This window comes from Heterocephalus glaber, unplaced genomic scaffold, assembly GCF_053883595.1.
Source record: "Heterocephalus glaber isolate CG9 unplaced genomic scaffold, H.glaber_assembly_v1.0 deba00001532, whole genome shotgun sequence".
Classification (NCBI taxonomy): Eukaryota; Metazoa; Chordata; class Mammalia; order Rodentia; family Bathyergidae; genus Heterocephalus; species Heterocephalus glaber.
The window spans coordinates 26,261,440-26,281,503 of record NW_028258330.1 but is presented as its reverse complement, the minus strand read 5'-3'; the positions used below and the strand labels follow the sequence as shown (position 1 = coordinate 26,281,503).

General features: G+C 43.2%; 2 protein-coding genes across 2 annotated transcripts in view; both read right to left on the bottom strand.

Annotated features, from left to right (window-relative positions):
* Nucleotides 1-2,705, bottom strand: part of Mmp24 (matrix metallopeptidase 24) — a 44,612-nt gene extending 41,907 nt beyond the window's left edge. Inside the window, exon 1 of the mRNA XM_087188942.1 lies at nucleotides 2,508-2,705. Within this exon, the coding sequence (XP_087045068.1) occupies nucleotides 2,508-2,690 (183 nt within the window). The 5' untranslated portion in view covers nucleotides 2,691-2,705. The remainder of the gene's footprint in view (nucleotides 1-2,507) is intronic.
* Nucleotides 2,706-12,357: 9,652 nt separating this feature from the next.
* Nucleotides 12,358-20,064, bottom strand: part of Procr (protein C receptor) — a 44,067-nt gene continuing 36,360 nt past the window's right edge. Inside the window, exon 4 of the mRNA XM_021246893.1 lies at nucleotides 12,358-12,822. Coding sequence (XP_021102552.1) covers nucleotides 12,698-12,822 — 125 coding nt within the window. The 3' untranslated portion in view covers nucleotides 12,358-12,697. The remainder of the gene's footprint in view (nucleotides 12,823-20,064) is intronic.

Here is a 20,064-nt window from a genome sequence, read left to right as displayed (position 1 = left end):
TCAATCATGTGATCCAGTACTGTTCACTGAAGAAATAATTAGGCACAAATTTTTGATAGAAGCAGTGGATGTTATTTGGCTGTCTTGCAGAAAATTTTGAATATATTAGACATTTAAAATGGAATGGAATGAAGGGTAGTGTTAGGTCCTGAGAACTCACTTAGAGATAGGAAACAGCAGATGGAAATAAATGGAAGAGGGTTAAGAGTTCAGGGGGCCCCAAGAGACTATGCTGGGACCTGTCTGGCTTAAATTTTTTATAAGTGATCCAGAGGAAGTAGAGCAAAGTAAAAATTTCAGGACTGCAGATCACATAAAGCCCTTTCAGGTAGGAAAATGCTAAAATGAAGGAAAGGAGAGGGAGGAAGAGAGAAAGTAGGATGCAAAATGGCAGCTGAACGTCAATGTAGGGAAATGTAAGGCAATGCACTCTGATAAAAATAATCCATGTAAGTATAGGGTGTTGGGTTCCAGGCTATCAGTTCTGACCCAGGGAAGGGATCGGGGAGCCATTGCAAACTGTTTCCTAAAGGCAGCTGCCTCATATGTTGAGGTCAGGATGGCTGACATAGGGATGGGCAAAAGCGAGAATGGGACCTAGAAACCAAGGAAGAAATCACCCTTTCTTTATGCAAAACTGTAGGGTTCCACACCTGGGGACAATGGTCAAATTGATAATGCAGGCTCAAAAATATCCAAAAAGGGCAGCTAAAATGATCCAGAGGATGAACGTGCCTATTCTAATGGTGGCCTGTCATATTGGGGAAACTTAAGTTTGTAAATAAAAAAGCTAAGAGAAGTGGAATATATTCAAAGCCTGTAAAATTGGTAAGGATAAGGACTGGGTAAACATAACCTTCTCTCCAAATCCTGACATATTTAATTAAATACCTCCTCTTAATGCTTGAAATTCCAGAGTTGACATTTTCCACCCCTATCTGTTAGAGGTGGTAAAATTTAAGCCTAGGGAGGGCAAGGAAATGGCTCAAGGTCACAGGAACCACCAGGGGCCAAAGTCAGATTAGACCCCAGGCCTCCTAAATCCCGGATCAGTGTCTTTCCAACTCAGCGGGTGCAGCCAAGGAAGTCTAAATCAATCCTAATTTTTCTAGGGTGTAAACTCATGAAACACATTACTCTGATGTGAGCTAAAACTAAAAACAAACAAGCTAGCAAAAGTTTTCACTAAAAGTCAACCAGTAATTATAAGATCTTTGGAGGACAACTATTAACTGGGGCAAAAGATTCTTCTACACATCCTAATTTTGGGGAGGAACAAGTAATCCTTTGTAAGTCTGAAGAAGAGTAGGGATTCTTTCTTAGAGAGACACACATTTGTAAATACAAACACAAATTGGCACAAAATTTCAGGGAATTTATGACCCCTGGCGTCCCATGCCCAGTTAAAAATTGCTGTTCTGACAGATTCTTCTGAACAGATTGCCTGCTTCAACAAGTACACTCCTTCTCTTAGGATAATTCAGGAAATCATTCTGAATTTCCCCAGCACAACACTACAGTCTCAACATTGTTAGAAATGCAAACTCTAGACTGAAGGAGATCAGAGAAATTACACAGTTCAACTGTCCTCTTCTCACATGATACAGAAAAATGACATGTTTAAATGTGAGACCAGAGTCAGTCTGCCTAGGTTAGAAACCCAACTCCATCACTCACTATCTATGTGACCTTGGGCAAGTTACTTATGCTCTCCAAGTCTATAATGTCTGTAAAATGGGGATAACAATCACAACTATCTCATGGAGTAGTTATGAAGATGAAATGAGCTAATGCATATAAAACAGCACCTGGCCTGGCCTAAAGTGGGTTTAGTAAATGTTCGCTGGTATTATTATTATTGTGCATGTATCCATGCAGGTATTATGGATGCATGCATCCATCCAATTGCCTCTTGGAGCTTTTGCTTGCACATGTCAGTGATGAGCAGCTCACCGCCTCCTAAGCTGGCTGAGCAGCTCCAATTGTTACAAACTTCTTCCTATATTAAGCCGAAATTTGTCTTCTTGCACCCCTCCCCCCCACACCCCTGTTGGCCTGAGTTCTGTCCTGTGGGGCCACACAGAGCAAGTCCATCCTGCCTCCACCTGACAGCCCTTCCGATACGAAGGCAGGGATGAGTCCACCCCCCCCCCGCCCCCCTTCTCCAGTTTGAACATCCTCGGTTTCTTTTCCCAACCCACAACAGACTGGCTGCGCTTACTATTTACTCCGAGGCGTTGTACGGTTTCCCTCACACATAGACATGCAGGCCACACACCCCACCGCCACTACAATCTCGACCCCGCCGCTGCCCCTGTCCGCGGTGCTGAACGGCTCCGCCCGTGCGGCCCCGGCGCGGCCCTCCCCGCTCCCGCTCCCGCCCGCCGCGGCCCGAACCCCGAGCGCGGACCCCGCGCGCCGCCCCGCCCCGCCCCCGGCAGCCGCGCGGCGCGGCCCAGGCCCAGCCGGTGCCGCCCCCCGCCCCGCCCGCAGGCCCCGCGTCCCACCTGTCCGGCGAAGGGCGCTTCCGCCGCGGCCGCCCGGTCCCCAGCTCCCGCCGCCCGCCCGGCGCCCGGGAGGCAGCAGAGCGCGGGCAGCAGCAGCAGCAGCAGCCGCCGCCCCGGGGCCCGCCAGCGGCTTCGGCGTGCGGCCCGGCCCGGCGCGGCACGGCCGCCCCGGGTCCTCGGCATCCCGGTGGCGGGGCCCGGCCGCCCGGCTGAGATGGCGGCGGCGGCGGCGGCGGCTCCGGCCGGGTCCTCCCGCTGCAGCAGCTGCGGAGCCGCCGAGTCACGGCGCCGCGGACACGCGCCCGGCCCGCCCGCCTTCGCCGCCGCCGCCGCCGCCTCGGCCGCCGCGCGCCCCCGCCTCCGCGCGCCCCGCCCCGGCAGGGGGCGACCAGGGCGCGGGGGCAGCACCCAGCCAGGCCTGCGGGGCGGCGGCTCCGGACAACGCTGCGCCGAGGGTGGGGGCGGAGGCGCCGGGGGCGGGGGGAGGGGAAGGGGAAGGGGAAGGGGGCGGGAGGTCGGAGGCTGGAAGAACAGCGCTAGGGCGGGTGGCTGGCTGAGGTGGGTGGAGGAGGGGTCGGGCGGTAGCCCCGAGGGAGGGCGAAGAGGCGTAATTATCCTGGCTCTGGGTGGAAAATCAGGGTCAGGGTTCTGAAGCTCAAGGCGAGCCTTGGGGGAGAGGGTCTAAAGGTTGTCCCCGGAGGAGAGACACAGCCTGCGGGGAGGACTGAGGAGCGCCCTGGGATAGGGGCTGGGAATGAGCTAAAAGAAAGCCCTTAGCCTGAGAGGATGGCACTGGAGAGGGGGTCTGAGGGGCAGCGCGCGCTGGGGCGGAAAGGTTGAGAGGGTAAAATGAGAGACCTGAAGCTCTGGAAAGCATTAAGTGAAGTTAAGGCAAAGCTCGAGCTCTCCCTTATTTTGAGAGGGAAAGATCTCTCAGCTTGGAGGATCATCTTTCATTCCAAACAACTTATATTTATAAGCATTTTCTGTACATAAGGCTCTGGTCTACTTGGGATACAAACAAGCAAAGAAGGCCCATTACGAAGTGCAGGGCTTTACACCTTGGTGAGAAAATGCAAGCTCAAGGAAAAACAGGAGAGCAAGCTCCAAATGTCAAAAAGCATCAGGCAAGTGCTCCAGGAGCCAAGTGAGTCCTGATGAGGGGCTGGGGTGGTCAGGAAAAGTATTGGAAGGAGGTGGGACCCTCACTAGGCTCTGAAGGAAAGGCTGGATTTAAACAAGGGAAGGGCAGGGGCGGGGATTTAGCCCAGTGGTTCTGGCGCCTGCCTCGCAAACGCAAGGACCCGATCCCTGGCACCCAAAACAAAACAAAACAAACAGAAAACAAAAACAAACAAAGAAACAAACAAACAAAAAAAAAACAAGGGAAGGGCAGTGGAGAGAGGAAGTTGAGGGTGGACAGAATATGGCTGGGGTGCTAGGTCAGTTTCTCTGGAGCACAGGTTCCTGTAGGAAGATGCTGAGAAGTGTGGGAAATAGTACAAGATGGCGAATGCTAGGATGAGGAATTTGGGTTGTACTCTGAAGAGGGTGGTGATAAGATTTTCTTGAGCAGGAGGATGTATGAAAAATGGTATTTTATGATTACCTGGTTATTTGGAAGTGTGGAAATGGCATAGGCTTTAGAGTCAGACATATGTTTAAATCTTGGCTTATTCCACTTTTATGAAATGATACCAGTATTACTGTATGAGAGAGCTGTAAGGATGAAGCACTTGGAAATTAGTAGAGGCTGCATGTGTATTTCTTTCAAAAGGTAGAGAATAATGACAAGAAGAGGCAGAGATAAGTTGGGAGACTACCGCATGTCTCAGTTTAAGAAAATAAGGACTGCAATAATAGTTAACATTTGTTGAATGTCTGCTACACATAGCAGGCATGGGTTAAGCACTTTAATGAATTCTATCTCATTTAATCCTGATTGATAAACCCTACGGAACAGTTTTTGTTATTCCAATTTAGGAAAAGGAGGTGGCGGTTCTGAGTAAGTTTATGTATAGTAAATGGTACACCTGGAGCAACCTAGCCTCAGAGCCCATTTCTTTTTTCTCTCTAAAATGACCTGGAAGGGAGGAGGTAATAGGTATAAAAGAAGAGGAAAAAGAGTGGAGGAGAGGTAACAAGAGAGTCCGGAGAGTGGTCAAAAAGATTGAAGAACCAGGATTGTGGAGTGCCAGGGTAAAGGGGTGGAGAGCTCCCGAGAGAGAGGAGGAGTTGGCAATCTCAGGATATGAAAGGGACTAAAGACTGGTAAACACCACTGAACAGTTCAGTCCATTATGGAGCTAGTGACAGATAATTGTGGTTACAGAAGTTATGACAGAGATGGGGATAAAGCCTTGTCCCTGCTGAAGAAAGACAGTGTACAACCCAATATGGGAAGATTTGGGAGTGGATATATTCCAGAAGGAGGACATAGTATATTCGGGGAGGGAAAAGCAGCATATTGGGCTGTGCTTTCTTTGTTTTTGAGACAGGGTCTTGCTATGTAGCCCCGGCTGGCCTGGAACTTGCTATCTCATCCCCCTTAGTGATGGGGTTGCAGGTGTGCACCACCACGCCCAGCATGGCTTCTTTTTTTTTTTTTTTTTTGGTACTGGGATCGAACTCGGGACTTTGTGCTTGCAAGGCAGGTGTCGGAACCACTGAGCTAAATCTCTGGCCAATGGGCTGGGCTTCTTAAGGACAGGATCTACCTTACTCATCTCCTCTACTTAATGCCAAATGCTCTTGAACTGCTTATGATGATAGAGCGGCCCGCCTTGAGCCATCCACCAAGGGTAGCAGATGTGGATGGCATTAGTTAACTGCTGACAAGGAAAGAAGAGGCTGAGGAGAGTAGATGGATGTGTAGCAAATGAGTTCCTAAGGTAGTCCTCAGTAAGGGGAAGGTTCAAAGACCATTGCAAAGTCACTTCAGAAGTTAAAGGCAGTTTAGAATGGCCTAAAATGGAGTCAACAGAATTGACTTCTCAGCCTCCAGTGACCATGATGAGTATGAGATAAAACAGAAAAAAGCTAGGTGTGGTGGTGTACACCACTAATCCCTGCCCTTGAGAGCCTGAGGCAGTAGGATCTCCTCGAGCTCCAGGCCAGTTTGGGCTACACAACAAGACCATCTCAAACAAAACGAAACAAAAAAAAACCCCCAGCAAAAACACTTGACTTAAAATCAGATACCTGAAAGTCACTAACTTCAGTGTGCTTTGGGCAAATCAATCTCCTTGAGTCTTGGTTTCCTCACATGTAAAATGAAACTAATGTCTCCTGTCTTCTCCAATTTATGGGAGAGACCACAAGAATGGCTGAGATTCACTTCTTAAACGATATGGTCAAGTGACCAAATGTTAAGTAAAACTTTGATATTGAGGGCCTACAAATGCCCAATAGGTGACTAAAAGCAGAACAAAGCTTGGTCCTCATTTTGTATTCTTTCTTATTGTAAATCTTGGGTCAGATCTCTTCTCAGCTCTGCATACAGGTGTGTTGATCATTTCGGGGTGTCTTTCTAGGGGTTGGCTGGATGGGGTTGATTTGCCCTAAATTTACATGATCTCATCCCCCTTCAAGACTGGGAACACCAAAATAAGAGGTTTACAGGGACATTCAGCTACACCTAGAAGTCTCCAACCACTGTCCTAAACCTATGATCACATGGATTCCAGGAAAGGTGGAGCCCCACGTGACCGAGAGAAGCTCCTTTCCCTCAACCTCAAAGATTCCAGAGCTATGACCCAGGACTGAGATCATGTGGACCCCCGTCTATCAGCTAATCTTGGGCATCTGGCTTCTTCCCTATGTGGGTGAGCCAGTCTGAATCCCAGTATGAGTGTGCCCCCTCCAGTTACTTACGTTGGAGTCCTTTCCTCTAACTTTCCAATTAATTTTTTTCTGTAAAAAAAAAATAAACAAATCCAAGGAATATTGTATCTACACCAGAGCTTACAGGAGCCCCCTCTTCTCTCCACTTCTTTCTTTATTCAATATAGAATTATTATATATCTTTTGAGTGTGGTTTTTTTGTTTTGTTTTGTTTTGTTTTATTACCGGGGATCGAATTTGGGACCTTGTGCTTGCAAGGCAGGTGCCAGAACCACTGAGCTAAATCCCCGGCCCTGTTTTGTTTTGTTTTTGAGACAGGGTCTTGCTATGTAGTTCAAGGCTGGCCTTAACTCACAGCAATCCCCCTGCTTCAGCCTTCTGAGTGCTAGGATTATAGGCATACACCACCATGCCCAGCTTGAAAGCTAAGTATTGCAAGAGGTACTGGGGATATAAAGAAGATTCAGTTATAGTTTCTGCTTGTAGAGGACAATCAATTGGGAGATAGACATTAATTAGATAATAAGAAAATAACACAAATATGTGCTCTGAGAGAGAACAATGTATTATGGGAGTAGAGAAGAGGAAACTACAGATTGTGTAAAGACATCGGGAGGTAAGATGAGCCATGACTGACCACCAGAAGTTTCCTGGGTAGAGCGGGAGGAGCTGTATGTGCAAAGGCACAGAACCAAAAGGTAGTTTTGAAATAATACCAAGACAATATTTTCTTTTCTAACATCCTCTTGTGAGAGTACTGTGTCGTTTCCAGAAGCTTCGTGACTTATCTCCACAGATGCAGGTACAAGAATACAACTGTCTTCTATGAAGCCAGGGACCAGATTTTCAAAAATGTAAAACAATACCATTCTTTTCACTAAATATTTGTCTTGGAAAATATGGACATTTTTCATAGCAGTATTTTATATGTTAAGCTTATTTAAAATTAATATGTAAATGTTTTTAAATATCAGTTTTGATTTCTAGTATAATTATCAGTAAAATAATCCACATAAACAAAAGCTCTTTAGGGTTCTCAATAATTTTTGAGAGTGTAGAGAGGGTTCTGAAACCCAAAGTTTTGATAACCCTGCTCCAGGCAGTAGGGCATTGCCTAAGTCTTTCTTTCTTTCTCTGCTGGGGATGGAACCCAGAACCTCCTGTATGCTAGACAAATGTCCTACCACTGAGCTATATTTGCATCCCCACAGAAAGGTTTTTTTTTTTTGGTATCGGGGATCAAACTCAGGTCCTTCCGCTTTCGAGGCAGGTGGCGGAGCCACTGAGCTAAATCCCCAGCCCCCTTGATTGATATGAAAGGTTTTTAATAGAGGGGTGACATGATAGCATTTGACTTCATTCAACACATATTTATTGGTGGTGATCCTCCTGCCTAGCCTCCTGGGTGCTGGGATTACAGGTGTGTGCCACCACACCGGGGCTCAACAAATACTTATTAAATGGCCACTTTGTGTTGAACACTATCCTAGATACTGGCATAGAGCAGTAAACAAATCTGATAAAAGTCCCTGTTTTTACATAAATTATAATGGGGTGAAGGCAACAAACAAAATAATTAAAAAATATATTTAGATAGTCACTGTAGAGAAAACTAGGGAACCAGGACATGAAATGTGAGAGGGGTGTGTGTGTGTGTGTGTGTGTGTGTGTGTGTGTGTGTGTGTGAAATTTTGGATAGAGTGGCTAGGGAAGACCTCATTTAGAAGGTGAGTGTTTTGTAAAGAACAGAAGGAACAAGGCAGTGGACCATGCAGCTATCTGGGAGAAAAATGTTCAGGCAAAGGAAATAGCAAGTACAAAATTCTGGAAACAAGAGCCTGCCTGGCAAGTTTGAAGAATAACATGGAGACCAATGTGGTTGGAATGGAAGAGTAGGAGTAGGAGAAGATGAGGATTACAGAGGGAGGGGATCTCCATGTGATTAAAAAGCCAGTGGAAAGTTGTGAGACAACTTCTGCTTCACATTTTAAGAGACTTGCTTTAGTTGCTGGGCTGGGGAAGGTTGCCAAGGCTGTAAGTAGACAGGCTAGCTAGAAGGTCACTGCAATCATCATACAATCTACTGCAATCAGATGATGACCTGGGAGAGCGTACAAGTGGAAATAGTGGAGTATAGTTGGATTCTTGATAGATTTTGAAGGCAGAGTTAACAAAATTTGGCAGTGGATTTGATATGGAGTATGAGGAAAAGAGAAACATCAGATAGCACCAAACTTTTTACCTGAGCAACTAGCAGAGTTGCCTTTATCAGACACAAAGAAGACCGAAGGGATGGGATTTCATACAAATATCAAGAGCTCAGCTTGGATTTCCTCTTGTCCCCAGTTTGAGATGCATTAAGTAGGAGACGTCTACTAAACACCCAAGTAGATAGGGTAAGTAGGGTGTTTGATAGGCGGGTCCAAGCTCAAGAAAGAGGTCGAGGGGAATGTGAATTGGGAGGTTCTCAGAATAAAGATATTTTTAAAAGCTCAGGGACTGGAAGAAATTACTTAGGAAATGAAGGAGTGTAGAAAAGAGTTTCAATAACTGGGTCCTAGGAGAGCTCTAATATTTAGAGGTTAGAAAAATGAAGGAGAATCAGCAAAAGATGTGGAGAAGGAACAGCCAAAATGAAGAAAGCAACAGAGAAATCCTGGAAGCCAAATGAAGAAAGTGTTTTAAGAAAGGGGGAATGGGGCCAGGGATTTAGCTCAGTGGTTCTGCTGCCTGCCCTGCAAGTGCAAGATCCTGGGTTTGATCCCCAGTACCAAAAAAAGAGGGGGGAAGTAATCAACGGTGTCATGAGGATCAAATAATATGAAGATTAAGAAATAGTTGGGCTGGGGATTTAACTCCGTGGTTCTGTTGCCTGCCTTGCAAGCGCAAGGTCCCAAGTTGAATCCCTGGGACAAAAAAAAAAAAAAAAAAAGAAAGAAAAAGAAAAAAAAAAAATGGTTGTTAAGCTGGGCATTGGTAGTGCATACCTGTCATTCTAGCGCTTGGGAGGCTGAGTCAGGAATACCACTGTGAGTAGAACATGACAAAAAAATACTGCAAGAATATTATAAATGTTACTAAGCACTCTGCTCTGCTGAGTAAGACAGTCTTCAGGTAAAAGGGCTAAGACTGAGCACACATGAGATGTGACAACCACTACTAGTTACACCATCCTGTGGGATTGTAGAGGGAGTGACGTCACTCAGCCTGGGGAGATCAGGGAGATCAAGGAAGTCACTACCAAATGGATGAGCCTATGTAATTTTGAGATGTAATATTGAGATGAGCCTATGTAAACAGATAATATTTTTTAAACTAGTTGTTCTATATGTAATATACTATGAGCATTACCATACTGTATTTAAAAGTTATAAGCAGCAGAAGACTGAATTTTTAACTGATAGAAAATGCAAGGTAAACTGGGTGTGGTAGCCCACACCTGTAATCCCAGAACTCTGGGAAGCTGAGGCAGGAGGATCACAAGTTGAAGCCCAATTTAGCAATTTAGCAGGACCCTGTCTCAAAATAAAAAATGAAATAAAAAGGATGGGGGTGTAGCTCAGTCTGAAAGTCCTGGTTGCTCAATACCCAGTGTGGCAAACAACAATGACATCCAAAAGCAAAACAAATAAACACACAAAACAGACAGGACCAGGGATTTAGCTCAGTGGTTCCACCGCCTGCTGCGTTGCAAGTGCAAGGTCCTGAGTTCGATCCCCGCTACCAAAAACAAACAAACAAAACAAACAGTAAAGGCATGGGAAGAAAGGTCTAAATGTTCATGTTCAGGATCTAGAAAAGTTTTCAGTCCCGGGTCAATCCTTCATCTTGGTCTCAAGATCCAGCCCCAAATGATTTGGGGGAATCTGCCACTGGTGTTTTTCCCGTAAGAGCCTATGCAAAGTCGTGTGCATACAATGGAACACTGTGCACTTATTTTAAAAAATGAGGAAGTACTTTATGACTTAAGAAATTATTTCCAAAATGTAATATTAAGTGGAAGAAAAACAAGGTGCAGAATCTTGTGCATGGTATGCCACTGTTTATATGATAACGGGAAAAAGACTGTGTGTGTGTGTGTGTGTGTGCAACTGCTTGTTTACAAGGATCGGATGCAGCAATTGCCCCCTGAAGGGGAGTTTCATGGCGTGAGGACAAGGTGGGAGGGTGATTTTTCACTGTGTATCTTTTTTTGTCCTTTCATTCTTTTGGGTTTTTTTTGATGCCTGGGATCGAACTCTGGACCTTGCACTTATGAGGCAGGCACAGTGCCACTGAGCTAAATCCCTAGCTCTGTCCTTACAGTTTTTAATCATGTGAACTTCTAAAAAGTAAGTGTTGCTGGGTGTGGTGACAAATACCTGTAATCCCAGCACTCGGGCTGAGGCAGGAGAATCATTACAAGTTTGAGGCCAGCCTGGGCAACATAGTGAGTTCAAGGCCAGTCTGAACATAATGAGACCCTTTCTCAAAAAACTAAAATAAATGAATAAATGAAAAAATAAATGTAAGTGTAATCATGTCTAAAGGCCACTGAAGAGAGACTAGAATATATATATATATATATATATATATATATATATATATATATATGAATATAATGTAAACAATGGCAGTTCATTTAGGTAGATAGTTTCAAAAATCCAGGCACTCTGGGGCAGGGATTTAGCTCAGTAGTTCTGGTTCCTGCCTTGAAAGTGCAAGGTCCTGAGTTTGATCCCTAGTACCAAAAAAATAAAAAAATAAAAAATCCAGGCCCTCATCTTCACAGCAAAGAAATAGAGTTACTGGAAATAAAGTTACAAGAAACCCCCCAACAAATTGATTTAAATATTTGTTATTAATTTTTATTATTTTTTTAGTTTCTATTTTTTGGTATCAGGGATTGAACTTGGGTCCTTGTGCTTGTGCAGCAGGCGGCAAAACCACTGAGCTAAATCCCCGGCCCGGTTATTAACTTTTAAACATGAAACAGCTCTAGTAGATCAGTAAGAAACAGACTTGCAACTTAATTCAAAATGGCAAATGGATAAAATAAAATTTCTTGTAAAGGGAAATACAAATGGATTTTATAGTAATCTTTTAGATGACCAGCCTCATTTGTAATGAAAGAATGGCAAATTAACCGTGGCCTACTTCTTTCTCACCAGACGACCAACAACTAGAAGTTGGCTGTTACTGAGCTTTCAAGAGGGTGTGGTAAATAGGCATCCTCAGTACTTTGGAAAGGGATGAAAAGCAGTGACTCTTTCTGGAGCACAGTGGGGCATCCCTACCAACCTTGCAGATGGTCGCCCTTTGACCCATGAATTCTGACTTGGAGGATTTATCCTACATGGATGTCCTTGCATGTGTACTCAGTAGTTTATTCTTATAGATTCCACTTCATGCAAGATTTCCCTAAGCCTGCAGGCTGGCTATATACATCTATGTATACCTTCATACAGCACCTTGACCTTCATACAGCACCTTTCACTTCATAGTACTTACCTACATTTCTACATTGTACTTAATTTGTGTAATTCCGTCTCCTCCTCTACATGGCATACTCCATGAGTGCAAGGACCATGCCTGACTTGCTTCTGGCACACAGTAGGTGCTCAACAAATATATATATTCCCTATGTATTCTACGCTGGGCTTGAACTCACTGTGTAGTCCAGACTGGCCTCGAAGTCTCAGTGATCCTCCTGCCTCAGCCTCCTGAGCGCTGGGATTACAGACGTGCACTACCATGCCTAGCTCAACAAGTATTTGTTAAATGAGCAAATGTAAGACCTCATGGTAGAAATTATGTATTTATCTTTGTAATTTAATGCCTATGCTGTGCTCACAGTAGGGGGCAGCAGAGTATAGGTGATGAAGGGGTCCAGACCTCAGTCTTAAAATTAAAGGTGACTTTAGACAAATCACTTAACCTTTCTGAGACCCTATTTCCTTCTCTGGAAGTCAGAGCTAATTCTCCTTCCCTTGGATCAAAAGACATCGTAGACATAAAAGGGCTTCAGTGATGTACAAACAGGAGAGAGTTTTATTACAGTCAGCTAAAATAAATATTTGTTGAATGCATGGAGATAGAGGAAGAGGACTTGAGTTTTGTGACTTTGGAACGGATATAAGTAAAGACTTGACCCATTCAGAAGAGTGTAAATGAGAATTCTAGGAAGAGACCGGCCCAAGTCCAGAGCCTGAGACGAAGCTGTGGAGTCAGCACGATGCGCGGGAGGCCGGCAGCCGCTCTCCGCTCTCCCCGAGCGCGGCCTGCGCGCTGCCCTGGCTCCCGTCGGTCCCCGAGCTGCCTGCCCTCCCCGGACGGCGCGGAGGCTGCTCTCTGCTGCTGCCGACCCTTTAGCAGGACGAGTGCGCACCGCAGGCGCCTTCCAGCGCCCAGTCACAGGAGCCAGGCCTTCTGGAGCCAGAGGAAATAACCGTCCAGAGCCGTGAATTCCAAATGAAGGAAGAGGTTTTGGCTTCTGTGGGGTGAGAGGAAATGGAAAATTAAGGATTAAGGCAGTTCTAATTTTGGGGCTCAAAATAAATAATTATACAAACACAGAATCTGTGAGATGTGACTTTATAGTAATATGAGGAAAAATCTATATGCACATAATGTGTGTAAATAATGTAATTATACTTTAAGCAAAATTCTCTTTCATATACACTTCTGGGACAAATGTACGTAATCAAACATATAACCACAACCACAATCAAAATATAGAACAGTTAATCACCCTTCTCCTCAAATTCCCGTGTGTTACTTCTTTGTAATCAAAACTTGCCCTAGCTGGGCTTGGTGGTGCATGTCTGTGATCCTAACATTTGGGAGGCTGAGGCCGGAGGATTGCCCTGAGTTCAAGTGCAGCCTGAACTGCATAGTGAGACCCTATCTCCAAAAACCAAACCAAACCAAACCAGTTTCTATGAACATTTTCATTCAAATGTTTGCATGAACATAAAATTTCATTTTCGGTGGGCAAAATTTTAGGAAGGATTGTTAGGTCATATGCTATGTGTGTGTTTATAAGAAATGGAGAGAGGGACGTACCATTTTGCACTCCTGCCAGCAATGCATGAGCCCTGCAGTTGCTCCCCATCCTCACCAGCAATTATTACCGCCAGGTTTTGTGTTGACTTTGTGAGGTGTGTGGACACAGTTCATTGTGGTTTTCATTTACATTTTCCTCACCACTTACGGTGTCTTTCCGTGTAAATCTTCTGTGCTGAAGAGTTTGTTCAAGTCTCCCCACCGCCTCTGCTTTTTTGGGTAAATTCTGAATTCAATTCATTTGTTAGAAATATAATTTGCAAATATTTTCTCCTAGCTTGTTGCTTTTCATTCACTTCATAATGTTTTTTTTAAGGACCTGAGTTCCATCCCCGGCACCAAAAAACCAAACAAACAAAAAACCAAAACCAAAACAATGTCTTTTTCCCCCCAGTACTGGGGATTGAACCCAGTACTACCACTGTACTACATCCCTAGCCCTCTTTATTTTTAAATTTTGACACAGGGTCTCACTAAGTCGACCAGGCTGCCCTCAAAATTGTGATCTTCCTGCCTCAGCCTCTGTAAGTGCTGAGATTACAGGCATGTGTCACCATGCCCAGTTCAACAATGTCTTTAAAAGAAAAAAAAATTATTTTGGCAAAGTCTAATTTATCAAGTTTTCTTTTTATGAATTGTGCTTTAATGTTGCACTTAAAAACTTTGTCTAACCCAAAGTAACAAAGATTTTTCTATGTTTTCTTCTAAAAGTTCTTAGTTTTATATTTAGGTCTAAGATCTATTTCAACCAATATTTTTATAGGTGATATATATGTCAAAATTTACATTTTTTTGCATGTGAATGTCCACTGTTCCATGTCTTTTTAAAATTCTTTTCTTTTAGTACTGAGTTCAATCTCTGGCACCAAAAAAAAATCTTTTTTTCCCTTCTCTTTGTTATTTGCATACTATACCTAAGTGTTCATCTTGGTGAATTGACCCTTTTATCATAATATAAATATAATATAAATATATCATGTATCTATCTATATCTTTGTATTTAAAGTATATTTATTACAGATAACATATAATCAGGTCTTGGTTTTTGCTTTTTTTTTGTACTAGGAATCAAACTAAGGGCCTTGTGCTTGCCAAGCAGGTCCTGCACCACTGAGATATATCCTCAGCCCTTGGTTTTTGCTTTTTCCAATCTGGTAATCTCTATCTTTTAAATACTGTGTTTATACCATCAACGTTTAATATAATTATTGATATGAGCTATTTTTAGTCCATAATTTATTATTTTTCTGTTTGTCTATTTTTTGCCTCTAAAATTCTCTTTCTTTTTTTTTTTTTGTTAAATTCTTTTATTGGTACGTTTTAGGTATACAACACAATTACATTTCTCATTGGGAATTGTACCTTTATATAATGCATCTTGGTTCTTATTTTTTCCCCATTCCTAGCCCACCCTTCCCTATTTACAAAGACTTTATTTCCATTTTTTCCATTTCTCATCATTTTTCCTTTACCTTCTTTCCTTTCCCCTGCCCCTCCCACTACCCCTACCCCTTTGGATGTTTTCTTCCTATTTTGCATTATCAATTATTCATTCTAATCATTGGTACATTTTAGGTATACAATATAATGACATTCATCATTGGAAATTTGCACCTTTACATAATCTCTTCATTCTTATTTTTCACTCTTGCCCAGCCCTCCCTTCAACCCCTCCATTCCTCCCTATTTACAAAGATTTTTTCCTATTTTTTCATTTTCTCATATTAATCCCATTCCCTTCTTTCCTTTCCCCTAGCCCTCCCACTTCCTTCCCCTTTGCCCCTTTTCTTCCTATTTCACATTACCTATTGTACATTTTAGTCCTTATTTACACTTTCAGTTTCTCACACCAGAGAAACTATTCGGTATTTATACATGTGTGTCCTATTTATTTCACTTAAGAGTATGGCCTCAATGTGCATCCACTTAGCTATAAATGTCTCTAATTTCTCATTTTTGATGGCTGAGTAGTACTCCATTTTATAAAAAAACCACATTTTCTTGATCCAGTCTCCAGTTGATGGGCATTTGGGCTGTTTCCAAGTTTTAGCTATCACAAACTGTGCTGCTATGAACATGGGCACACATATATCACTGTGGCATGATTCTTTTAATTCTTTGGAGAAGATACTCAGCAGGGGAATAGCTGGGTCAAATGGGACTTCCAGTCCTAGTTCTTTGAGGTGTCTCCATACTGATTTCCACAGTGGTCGCACCAGTCTACACTCCCACCAGCAGTGGAGGAGGGTTCCTCTTTCCCCACAGCCCCGCCAGCATTTGTTATTGGTTGATTTCATGATAGCAGCCATTCTTTCTGGAGTGAGGTGGAATCTCAGCATTGTTTTCATTTGCATCTCTCGAATGACCAGTGATGTTGAACATTTTTTCATGTATTTATTTGCTATCAAATTCTCTTTCTTATTACATTTGGGATTTTTTGGAATATATTTCATGATCCATTTAAATGTATTCATTGCTCTTTGTGGGTTCTTTTTAGCTGTTGTTCTAGTGACTATATATATATGTATTTTTTTGTTTTTGTTTTTGTTTTTTCCCTTGTACTGAGGATTACGCCCAGAGCTTTTGCACTGAGCTATACCCTCAACCCTTTTTAAAAATTTTTTATTTTGAGACAGGTTCTCACTAAGTCACTAAATTGCCCAGGCTGGGCTTGAGCTTGCAATCCTCCTGCCTCAGCCTGCCATAGTGCTGGGATTACGGATGTGTGCCACCATGCCTGGCACATACCTAACTTTTCAAAATATTCAAAAATTAGTATTTTACCATTTCAAGTAAAACACTGAAGGCTTGCAACTATAACTTGTTTTTGTGTTTTTTTGAGACAGGGTCTCCCTATGTAGGTCAGGCTGGTCTTGAACTCACTATGTAGCCCAGGCTGGGCTTGAACTTGCAGCAATCCTCCTGCCTCAGCCTCCCAAGTGCTGGGATTACAGGAGTATGCCACCATGCCTGGCTATTAAAGTATTTAAGAAGAGAAAAATAGCTTGCTATTTTCCCCAGCTTTTTATCAATTTTGTTGTTCTTCCTTTATTCCTGAGATTCCAAATTTCCTCTTGGTATGGTTTCCCTTCAACTTGAAGATCTCCCATTAGCATTTCTTTCACAGAAGAGCTCCTGGGGGGACCTTCTCTTAGGCTCTTTAAATCTCAAATGGTTGGTTATTTTAAAAATTAATTAATTAATTAATTAGAGACAGGGTCTTGCTATGTAGTTCAGGCCAGCCTTAAATTTGTGGCAGTCTTTCTGCCTCCTGGGATTACAGGTCTGTTCCACAGTGCCTAGATTAAAATGTCTTTACTTCACCTTCATCCCAGAAGGAGATATTCACTAGGTAAAGAATTTCAATTTGACATATCTTTTTTTTCAGTGTTTCACAGATATGGTTCCACTGTTTTCTAGTCTCCCTGGTTCCAATAAAAAATCTGTAGTCATTAGAATCATTATTCCCATAAATAATTAGAATCATTTTCCCCTCTTATATAATATACTGTATTTTGCTGACTTCTCTTAAGATTTTTTTTTTTTCTGAGACAAGGTCTTGCTATGTAGCCCAAGTTGGCCTCTAACTCACAGCAATCCTCAGCCTCAGCCTCCTGAGTGCTGGGATTACCACTGTGTACCATCACACCTGGCTTTAAAATTTGTTTTTGTAGGGCCAGGGATGCAGCTCAGCAGCACCACACCTGCTCCCCAAGCACAAGGTCCTGAGTTCAATCCCTGGTACTGCAAAACAAAACAAAACACCAAAAACACCAACCCCCCCCACCAAAAAAAACCCCAAACCAAAACCAAACAAACAAAAAAACCTCATGAACAAAAAACAAAACACCAAAAAAACCCACAACCCAAAACCAAAATAAAACCAAACAAATAAAAAAACAAAAAAACCCAAAGATCTATTTTTGATCTTTACATTTCCAAAGTTTGATTAGGATGATCCTGGATGGGTTTTCATCGCATTTATCCTGTGCAGGGATTAGCTGAGCTTCTTGTAGATTTGTCTTTAACTAAATTTATAAAGTTTTCAGCCATTATTTCTTCAAATAATTGTCTGCACCAATTTCTTCTCTTTTTTCAGAAACTTCATTGATACAAATACTAGATCTGGTTCTACAGGTTCTTGAGGCTCTATTCATTTCTGTTTGTTTTGTTTTTTTTGAGTCAGGGTCTCACTATGTAGTCCAGGCTGGCCTTGAACTCACAATGTAGCCCAGGCTAGGGGCTGGGGATTTAGCTCAGTGGCACCACACCTGCCTTGCAAATTCAAGATCCTGAGTTCAATCCCTGATACCGAAAAAAAATCTATGTAGCCCAGGCTGGCCCCTGAGGCTATTTTTACTCCCAGTTTTTTAAGACAGGGTCTCACTATGTAGCTCAGACTCAACTTAAAATCACTATGTAGCCCAGGCTAGCCTCAGACTCTTGGAGATCCTCCTGCCTCAGCCTCCTAAGTGCTGGGATTACAGGCCTGTGCCACTAAACCCAGCTCTTTTCTTTTTTTTCTTTTGTACTGGGGATCAAACTCGGGTCCTTGAGCTTGCACCTGGTCGAAACCACTGAGCTAAATCCCTGGCCCCCTTTTTTTTTTGTACCAGAGATCAAACTCAGGACCTTTAGCTTGCCAGGCAGGTGTGGCACCACTGAGCTAAATCCCCAGCTCTATTTGTTTTTAAAGTCATTTTTTTTCTCTGTAATCTTTATATCAAGTAATTTATTCCCATCTTTCTTTAAATTCACTTATTTCTTCCTCTGTTATCTCCCTTGCACTTCTGAGCCCCAGCAATAATTATTTTTACTTCATGTAATACCTATTTAGTTCTTTTTTATGACTATTTCTCTGTTGAGAATGTCTACCTTTCCCTTCACCTCCTGGATGATGGTCATGATAGCTGCTTTCAAGTCTGTCAGATAGTTCTAGCAATTCTAAACATCTGAGTCATGTGGAGATTTGCATCTGTTTATTTTCTCTTCTCTTTAAAATGGATATTGGTTCCTGTTAGTAATTTTGGGCTGTATCTTGGTCATCTTGGATATGATACTGTAGGACTCTGAGTCCTCTTTAAATTCTCTGCATGTTGATTATCTTTATTTTAGCAGGAAATCAATGCAGATTTGGACTACAAGTTCTGTTTCACATTCTGTGGGTGGTGGTTGCAGGGTCAAATCATTTCGAGAGTCTGTGCTGGGCTGTTTGGATTCTCGCCTCTTATGCACCACTTGGGGGCTGGTCTGGGGCTCAGGTGGTGGTTTATGTTGTAGTTTTGTTCCCAATTACTAAGTTTCTTTGGGTGTCTTCTGTACATGTGCAACTTGGGAGTGACAGTTCATGCACAAGATTAAGGGGTCCCCTTTCCTCCCTGGGATTTCTCCTACACCCTGGCTCAGAGGCCCCTTTCCTAATCCTCAGAAAAATGAGGTTCTCTCAGAATTTTAGCCTTCCATAGTGCCATGCCACGATTCCAGCCCACACCTAAGATGAAGAGGCAAGATGGGGGAGGGCAGGGAGAGAAGGGAGATTTCCTTCATAGTTTCTGGACCACACTTAGTTTCTATATTTGATACTTTAACATCAGGGCCCAGTCCTTTCATGGGGAGCTGAAACTAGCAAATGACGCTTTCACATGTGCCTTTCACAGGCAAACTTACCAACCCAGAGCGCCAAAGGCCTACTTTATTGGGCTCTTGAACTCTAAGCCCCATTCCCCTGCCCTGATCCCTCTAGGCTAGGTACTAGACACCTACGGGCAGTCCCTATACACTGGCCTGCTGAAATTATTCAAATTAGCCAATTCTAAACCTGCCTAACCTGCTTATTTTCCCTCACCCATTCCTTTCCTCAATAAAGGCTCTCTGCTTGCAACCCTCTTCCTGTTCTCTCCTGTGGCCTTGCAGACTGGGACATGTCCCTCCTTTTGGGAACTGTAATAAACTATCTTTTCAGTGGCGATTATCTGATCTACTGTGTTCACTATATCTGAATACAAATAAAAATCTACATTTTACAACATCCACACCAAGTGATCCCCCTTCTTCTGAGTTTTAGGTGCCCATGCACCCACCTCCTGACATTCTGCAGTGCACAAGCGCTCCCTTTCCTGGTCCTCTGGACATAAAGATGGGATTTCTTAGTGCTTTTGGTGTCTGACCTATTGCACAGTTTCCAGAAGTGGCCCAACTTGGGTGGAAGCCAAGAGATAAAGGAGAAAACAACAAAACCCAGGGAATTCACAGTGACATAGTGGGCATTCAAGTTTCGATTTCCCTCCCCAGTCTGTCTGCTATTAGAGTTTTCAGATCACAGCTTTAAAAATTTTATTATTATTATTTGAGACAGGGTCTCGCTATGTAGTTCAGTCTGGCCTCAAACTTACTATGTAGCCCAGGCTGGCCTTTTAATTAACAGTGATTCTCCTGCCTCAGCCTTTTGAGCACCGGGATTACAGGTGTGCACCACCATGCCTGGCTCAGATAGCTTTTTATTTAAAAAAATCTTTTATTATTATTATTATTATTACTTTTTTTTAAGTGGCCACAGGGTAGGGGACCAGGGAAAGGGCAAGGAAGGGAAGTGAGGCTCCAGTTCATAAAAACTCCCCACCAACTCCTTTTCCCCTGAGGATTTGTAATCTATATACTAGCTCCAGGGGTT